This window comes from Ylistrum balloti, unplaced genomic scaffold (assembly GCF_031769215.1).
Source record: "Ylistrum balloti isolate Yb309-2 unplaced genomic scaffold, AGI_CSIRO_Ybal_v1 Utg371906, whole genome shotgun sequence".
NCBI lineage: Eukaryota > Metazoa > Mollusca > Bivalvia > Pectinida > Pectinidae > Ylistrum > Ylistrum balloti.
In genome coordinates this window covers 107,097-116,261 of record NW_026782938.1, presented here as the reverse complement: position 1 = coordinate 116,261, position 9,165 = coordinate 107,097, and the positions used below count along the sequence as shown (strand labels likewise).

The following is a 9,165-nucleotide window of genomic DNA, read 5'->3' as shown; positions in this document are numbered from 1 at the left end:
GAATGGAGGTCACGTGATGTATTGTGTTCGGTATGCTTGACGGGTCCTATTGAGGTCACCGGGTACCGGAAGTGATGTAGCGGTTGGACATAGAGAAGTATTATGCAGCGTCGACCATTACAATTTATGTGAAATAGTTAACAGTCTTTACACAGAGTTTATGGAAAGATGTAGCAATGCTATTGTATAAAAATATACTGGATTTTATAAACAGTGAATTTCCTCACCCAGTGAGTACCGGCCTTAGACCAGTGAAGAGAACTATGAGTTAGACAGTAACTACTATAGTGTAATGTAATTTGCAATGTTATAAGCATCATGTATTATCATGTATGTAAGCGACACACACAATTCGAAATACAGTTTCCGGTTTATTCGCCATGCTGTCTTGTCCAGTTATATTACATGGTGTCAGAACATCGGGCTCATCGCCTGCCGTACGTAAAAATATTTCCGTCTGATAGCATCCAATGTCTAATTGGGACGCCAGTTACATATTTAATGTGGTTATTTGACATTAACGCACATTCTGTTTTGTGAGACACGGAAATCAAAAGTCGGAACTCACGATGTCACATGTTCAATTCGATCAACCATGTTTTGATTGGGACGCGAAGGATTTATATCAGGAATACCAGCGTTTCAAGCAACATGTGGACTTTGTGTTCAAAGGTCCGTTGTCGAAAGCGGATGACAAGGACAAAACCGGATGGATTGGAATGTGGATAGGAAGACAAGGTCGCGAAGTTTACAAAACTTTTGACTGGGCGGAAGGTGAACAAGATAAACCCGAGGTAACTTTGAACAAGTTAGAAGCATATGTCAGGCCATGGAAAAACAAGCGTGTTGCGCGATTCAGACTGAAACAGAGGAAACAAGCGGAAGGTGAGTCGTTTGACAATTTTGTTAAAGACGTTCGCTTGATATTGATGGATTGTGATTATAGAGACCCGGATGACATTCTCATCGACACGATAATAGATGGTGTTTCAAATCGTAAAGTACAGGAGAAAATGTTCGATCAAGGGCAAACTATAACTCTCGATAAAGCTCTAGAAATTGGCAGACAGTTTGAAATGTCTCAGAAACAGCTCAAAATGATTCGTGGTGAGGAACCAGTGAACAGTGTTGGGTTTAAAAACAAACAAAAACACAAGCCTGTACACAGTAAACCTAAAGTGAAAGTAGCGTCAAAATCCGAGTTTGCGGGGAAATCCAAAAAGTTTATCAGTGGTGACAAGTGTACAAGATGTGCGCGTGACGTCACAACCGGACACAAAAATGGTGTATGTCCAGCGATAGGAAGCACCTGTAATTACTGTCGTGGACGTGATCACTGGAAAGTCGCATGTCGCAAGAGACTTAAATCTGAACTCTCTCATGTTAATACACTGCAGAATAGTGCTGAAAATAATGTGACGTCCGACAGCTATGATACAGATACTGATGAACTTTTCCAGATTTATAGCCATCAGTGTACTGATAGCGGTGTAGATGACAAGTGGCTAGTTGACATTAGCATTGGCTGTAAAACGCTAAAATGCAGGATCGACACGGGAGCTAGATGTTGTATTCTGGTGAAATCGGAATATGACCGGATCGGAGTGCACGGAAACGTCAGAAACTCGACGAAAGTACTTAAGTCGTACACGAATCACAAAATACGACCACTCAAAACTGTTACTTTACCAGTGACTTGTAAAGGTAAAGACGTTGAAACAGATTTTGAAATCGTTGATCTAGAACAAGAGAACGTAATTAGCGGTAAAGTCGCCGAGCAACTTGGTCTGATTGAAAGAATCGCAAACGTCAATTGGGAGAAACAGTTTGATGAGTTTCCTGAAATCATTAAAACTACCGGTACGCTGCCTGGGGAGTATACCATTAAGGTCGACCCTGACGTCAAAGGTGTCGTACACCCTGTTAGAAGGCAACCAGCATCCTTGAAACCGCAAATTATCGCAAAACTCAAGGAAATGGAGGAAGATGGGTTTATTAAGCGTGTTGACCACCCAACAGAGTGGGTAAGCTCGATGGTAGTTTCGTTGCGTAAAAACAAAGTTCGCATCTGCATTGACCCGAGCGACCTTAATAAGGCTATCAAACGAGAGCATCATCCCATGAAAACGATGGATGACGCTTTAGCTAATATTCCTAATGCCACAGTGTTCTCCGTGCTGGATGCAAAATCCGGATTCTTACAGATCAAACTTGAGGAAAAATCTTCATACCTGACAACATTTAATACACCTATAGGAAGGTTCAGGTGGTTACGCTTACCGTTTGGATTAAAGTGTAGTCCAGAAATATTCCAACGTATCATGGACGAAATGTTGGAAGGCATCGAGGGTGCCATCGCAGTCATGGATGATATTCTAGTCGCCGGAACTGACATTCAACATCATGACCGCATATTACGTGAAGTAGTTGAACGCGCTTCAAGCTACAATCTCAAGCTAAACTTTGACAAGTGTCGTGTGCGCAAAACGCGTGTGTCATACGTTGGTCACATACTGACTGACAAAGGTGTCGAAGCCGACCCCGAGAAGGTGAGAGCGATTACGGATATGCCGGCTCCCTGTGACAAGGAAGGAGTCAGGAGATTCCTAGGTCTAGTGCAGTATTTAGCTAAGTTCTTACCAAATCTAAGTCAAGTCGACGCACCGTTGCGCATACTGTTGAAATCGAACATTGAATTCACGTGGGGTCCGGAGCAAGAACGCAGCTTCAAAGCTCTTAAACATTTGTGCACATCGTCACCAGTTCTCGCATTTTATGACGTGAACAAACCAGTTCAAATACAGTGTGATGCGTCGAAAGACGGACTAGGTGCAATCTTGATACAGAATGGTCAAGCCATCGCATTCTCGTCCCGTTCACTTACGGACACTGAGCAACGTTATGCTCAAATAGAGAAAGAACTTCTATCGATAGTCCATGCTGCCACAAAATTCCACTGCTACATATTTGGGAAAACGGTAACCGTGTACAATGACCACAAACCGTTGGAACAGATATTCCGAAAACCTCTATTATCTGCCCCGATGAGGTTACAACGCATGTTAATGAGACTCCAATGGTACGATTTGGACGTGAAGTACATGCCCGGGAAGGACCTAATAGTCGCTGACGCTCTCTCCCGAGCATATCTGCCTGATAACAAGACAGAAATCAACCTGAAAGGTGTTAGTTCTTTGGACTTTGTGTCAGTTAGCAAGGACAAATACGTGGAAATTGTACAGTGCACAAAGGCGGAACTACAACCCCTACATGAAATTATTGTTGACGGATGGCCCGACTCGCGAACAGAGACTCCTACTGCTGTCAAACCGTATTGGGATTCGCGTGATCAACTGTCAATATCTGATGGAATTATCTTCAAAGGAATGAGGATTGTTGTTCCACCTAGTTTGCGTTCGTACATGCTCGATCTAATTCACGAATCGCATCTTGGGATCGTTAAGTGCAAACAGCGTGCAAGAGAAGTCATGTACTGGCCGGGTATGAGTGCTGAAATCGAGGTGATGATTCAGAACTGTGGAAAGTGTGCTGAGATTCAAAATAAACAACCCGCAGAACCTCTGAAACCGTCCGTTACGCCTGATCTACCATACAGGGAAGTTGGGAGTGATTTATTCCACTTTGAAGGAAAGAACTATATCATTCTAGTGGATTATTATTCAAAGTACGTCGACGTCGAGAAATTACCCAACGCGACTGCCTCTGCTACAATTCGTGCTATGAAACGAGTGTTTGCGTGCCACGGTATCCCGAAATTACTTCGTTCAGACAACGGCCCAAACTTCACATCAGCTGACTTCAAAACATTCTGTGCTGACTATGGAATCGAACACATAACATCCAGTCCCCATTTTCAGAGTTCAAATGGTGAGGCTGAACGTGCTATACAGACAGTGAAGCGCATCTGGCGTAAAGCTGATGATCGTTATCTAGCGCTTCTGGACTATAGAACCACACCACTTAATGGAATAAATCTATCACCGTCACAGATACTCATGAGCAGGAGACCGAGAAATAAATTACCTGCTAAACGCGAGATCCTTGAACCGTCTATGAACAATCGCCGCGAAATAAAACGTCACTTCACGGAAGCGAAACAAAAGCAAAAACTTTATTATAATTTGCACAACAAAGTCAAAGAGTTGTCTCCCTTGGTAAAACAAGAACCAGTGCGAATGGCTCCGTTACCTGGAACAAAACTATGGAAGCCTGCAACTGTTATAGAACATTCTGTGCGTCAGAGATCATACATAGTGAAATCTAATGATCAACTGTACCGTAGAAATCGTAAACACTTGAGACGGTCTACCGATCATGCAAATGAGTCGCTACGATACAACATTACCGAGGAAAGTGATCATGACTTTATGAACTTGGACACTTCCACTCAAAGCAAACAATCAAACTTGCCACCCTCCGAACTGACTGTCGCTTCGCCGCAAAAACATTCTGTTATACCTAAAAGCGAACCGAGTGTAGTCGATATACCTGTCACGAGGTCAGGAAGAAGGATCAAACCGCCTGTGAAATTGGACTTGTGATGTGTTAACAATTCCCTGTGGAATTAACCATTCTATGGACTGTTAAAGTTTCTATTGTGAAATTTATTTTGTATCCAGTTACAGCGCGAGGACAGTGCTAATGATAATTTTGAAAGTGTTGTTTCTTTCTGTTCGTATTAATTCTAATAACAAGACTGTACTAAAGAAGGACTGAGAAAAAAAAAAAAAAAGAAACTTCAAAGTTTTTATTTCAAGTTTCAGCAACAATATCCTTTAAATCTTCTTTGATTAAGCAAAGGGAGATGTAATGTAATTTGCAATGTTATAAGCATCATGTATTATCATGTATGTAAGCAACACACACAATTCGAAATACAGTTTCCGGTTTATTCGCCATGCTGTCTTGTCCAGTTATATTACATATAGTGCTGTTGTGATCTGCTTAAGGGAACTTTACCTAATTGAACAGTACCTAATACAGTGCTGTCGTGATCAACTTAAGTGAACTTTACTTGAACAATCCCGTTAAATATTACCCCTATTGTGGAGGGAGTTCTACGGCTTACAGTTAACTGTTACTTTTACAGTTGATTAATAGAATATTTAGAATATATATAAGTATAAGTATATTGTAGGAATAATGTGCGAGTGGGAGTATGTGAGAATATATATAGTTAGTGGTACCATTACTACAAGTGTTTCTGTTGTGTTATTAAAATCTACATTGAAATGTTATCCTTGTTGGCTTTATACATTACCAGGCACCATTACCACAGTCATTCGTGACACTTGTTATAAATACAAATTAAACTTTGTTTAATGTAATTTATGAATGTTCCGCAAGAGATTTTTATTTTTAATTAAAATTAATTATATAAGAATGTTACGGAAATGATTATTATTACATAAAACAGATTGAGAGGAGGTGATTGGTTGAGGGAGCACAGTTTAGCTCACTATATAAGTACAGGTTCACTGGACTCAGAGGTCAGAGGCTGCTGATAAGATGGATGAGCAAGGTCTGTACATGTTACATAATTATTAGTTTTGCTGTTTAATAGCTACGCTGAAAGTTTATCTCTTTATTATTGGGTGTACTTGTATATGCCTTCATGTTCGTTCTTTCGACATGTCGACCTTGCTGATCATTGGACAGTTTTGTGAAACGCCTTGACCGCGCACTCGAGGGTTCATGGACGAATCTCGGGTTTCATAACAGCCCCAGGGATATTGTTGTGTCTTGTGTTGGTAAAAGTGGTGGTAAACTGCCCGATGTTTACACTCGTGACGTATCAGATATGTTGTTGGAACAATGTCCCGATTTAGTTTTACTGCAAATTGGAGGTAATGATTTGGACTGTTTACGTTTTGCTGATGTCAAGGACTCTCTTGTGATAGATTTGTTGTCGGTGGTTGAGTGGTTAATCTCAGGATTATCAGTGGCGAAAGTTTGCGTTTTACAACTGTTTTACTGACAGCGTACGAGACACATGCCAGTCCGACAGTACAATGCCGCAGTGAATTCGATAAATCTTGATTTAAAGTCAAAGTGTAAGGTCGTGGACAAATGTTTTTTCTGGCGCCATAAGGGATTGAAAGATGGCGTCTTCCCTCATCTATCTGGGGACGGAGTTCATTTGAATACGTCAGGGATGCATAGGTATCTCCTCTCGGTCAGAGGAGCGGTTCTGTATGGCTTACGTGCAGCGAGTGGGCGTGTCTAAGTTCTATATACGGTAAGCTTTTGAATATTAATTTCTTTCTTGGTTTCTGTTGCTATACGCAGGCGCATTTCCATCGTTTACTTCCGCCCATGTGGTTATGAAAGGCTCGGCGGTTGTGCCTATGTACCTTTCACTTTTCATGCCTCCTCCCCACCCACTACGGTTCGTGTTTCGTATTTCATTATCGTATTTTCTTTACATTCTTTCGATATGTTAGAAAATTGATCTCGCTTTTTATTTGGCTTTGTTTTCGCCACTTTCGCCAATCCTATATTCTTGTGTATGCTTTAAGGGAGGCTACTCGCATTCTTGTTTTTGTTTTTTAAGCGCTACTACTCCGTTCACACTTTCGTCTGTTTTGAGCCACTGCAAATTTTCTTACGCGGATCATCCATCAGATTAGTTTGTGTGCCGAAAGCGTGTCGCTTTACGTTATTCTTACGAAAATAAAAAAAAAAAAAATAAACTGCTTCCCAAACAGTACTGTCGACTCATGGAGTTTGTGTCTGTCTGGTTTTGTTCCCTGGGGTATGCCTGGGTTGTACTGGGGGAATTTCAGTTATCCGGCGGTATGCCTGGATTTGACCTGGGGGAATTCCCGGGTTTTTGTTGTCTATTTTTGTTATCCGGTATCCGGGGGTATGCCTGGATTGTTCTAGGGGAATTCCCAGTTTTGTGATGTTGTGTTTTGATTTCATCCGGAGGTATGACTGGGTTGTACTGGGGGAATTCCAGTTATCCGGCGGTATGCCTGGATTTGACCTGGGGGAATTCCCGGGTTTTTGTTGTCTATTTTTGTTATCTGGGGGTATGCCTGGATTGTTCTGGGGTAATTCCCAGTTTTGTTTGTTGTGTTTTTATTTCTTACGGGGGTATGCCTGGAGTGAATTGGGGGAATTCCCAGGTTTTTGTTAGGTTCCTGGTCATCTGGGGGGCATGCCTGGATTGTTCAATGGGACTTCTCAGTTTTTTCCTTGGCACTTTCAAAATTTCCTTACATTCAATTAACCTGTAATTATATCTACAGGTGTATTGATGAATTTGCGTTAATACTGTTTTTCAAGCTTGTATGGTATTACATAGTTGGTTTAATGTTTATAATCTTGGGAGGTACCCAGTGTCTGTTTTACCTTTCGCAGCCTGTACCTTTGAGTTAATTATATGTCACATCAGGTAAAGCCATTAGCATGCACCTATTACTTCCTATATACACCTATTGAAAGTTGAATTGGTTATGGTTTAACTTTCTGCTCTGTTATTATTCATGTTGTAGTACTTTCAAGTCATTAGAAATTTGGTGGAGTACTTGGGCTCCGCTTTCATAGATGTTTGCCAAGGTGAAAGCATAACGTAATTTTTGCCACCCAGGTCCTTCCAGGGTTTTTCTACATTATATACCGGTACATCATATGCTTATTTCCTTACATTGGGATACTGCTTTTAACACTTATGTTTCCAGACAATCCTGGCTCCATCGGGGTAGTGCGACGATCTCGCCGTCGGGCAGCACGCAATCACACCCTAGTAACTGTCACACCACCTGTCACTAGGACAGATACGACACAGACTGCTGGACGACGTAGGCGGCAATCCGTCGCGCCAACAGACACAGTTAATGAGACAGCAACTGGGCATCAAGCATCCGCCAATGTGTCTATCCCTGACCTAGCTGCACAGCTGTTGTATACTATCAACCCTCCAGGAACTGCCAGTGCGACAGATATGGGCGGGGCGAGTCAGAACATTCAATTAGTATCAGTGCCAGCTCCAGCAGCCCCCGTCCCACTTAATGTAAATATGGACTCCCAACTCCACCATCATCCCGGCAGCTGCAGCGGGATCCTCCAATCAACAGGCATCTCAGCCTGTGTTGTCGTCAGTATTCCTTACAGCTGAGTTAGGATCTGCCGACCAATCCCATCAGGGTCCACCCGGGGTACCATCCCATACCATCCCGGCAGCAGCAACAGGATTGGCAGATCAGCCACCAACAGAAGTGCCGCAATCATCTGCCTTTACAGACACAGGAACAGGGCATACCAGCCCACTCGTCGACAGGCCAGTGTCTTATACCAATCTTTTTCGGGATGTAGCTGGTGAGACCCCAAATGTTACTTGTATAAGCATTGCTCGTCCTCTTGATATGTTTGTAGATGTCAAACTCAAGTCTAAAATTTTCAATAATGAATATGTGGAATTAGGCTTATTGCTTAAACGGACACCCCATGAAAATGACACTTTGAAAGTTGAAGTACAAGGGCAGCAATTAGTGCTGAGTAAAAAATAATAAAGGTTTTTCCTTTAAATCTATTGAACAGTGGATATCTGCTTTTCATATCTTTGTGTCCATCTATGTCCAGGCTTATCCTCAGGCAGCTGCCAGCCTAATGAAGTATGCAGATATCGTACAAACACTCAACAAGAGGTCGGGCATTGCTGCTGCTATGCATTATGATGCTAATTTTAGAATGTGGCATCAATTATATCCCAGTTCCCCTTGGCACCTACCCCATTCTGAGCTGTACATGGAGGCAACTGCTATTGGCCTTCGTGCTCTCTGCCCTCCACAGCCCTTTCAGGGTCAGAAGCCCAGCATGCGCACCAAGAAAGTGTGCTGGGCTTATGACAGGCATGGTAAGTGTGCCAAGGGCAGCAGGTGTTCACCTCTCGCATATTAATGAGGTTTTTCTCTAGACTTACAAAACATAACCTCAAGCTTAAACTTCCAAAATCTTCTTTCTTTCAACAAGAAACAAATTACTTAGGATTTACAATCAATCGTCAGGAAGTCAAACCTGACAATAGCAAAGTAGAAGCTATGAAATCAATGAAACATCCAACAGATGTCAAACAATGTAGATCTTGTCTCACTTTGTAGCTACTACCGTTGCTTTATTCCTAATTTTTCCGCGATTGCT

At 42.1% G+C, this 9,165-nt stretch overlaps 1 protein-coding gene across 1 annotated transcript; it reads left to right on the top strand.

Annotated features, from left to right (window-relative positions):
* The first annotated feature begins 569 nt into the window (after nt 1–569).
* Nucleotides 570–4,562, top strand: LOC132563900 (uncharacterized protein K02A2.6-like). Its single transcript, XM_060228660.1, has one exon. It carries the CDS (start codon nt 570–572, stop codon nt 4,560–4,562), a length of 3,993 nt encoding a protein of 1,330 aa, XP_060084643.1.
* Nucleotides 4,563–9,165: the final 4,603 nt, after the last annotated feature.

Excerpts from the sequence above, each read along its gene's own strand:
- LOC132563900 (XM_060228660.1), top strand. The coding sequence starts at position 570 with ATGTCACATGTTCAATTCGATCAACCATGTTTTGATTGGGACGCGAAG.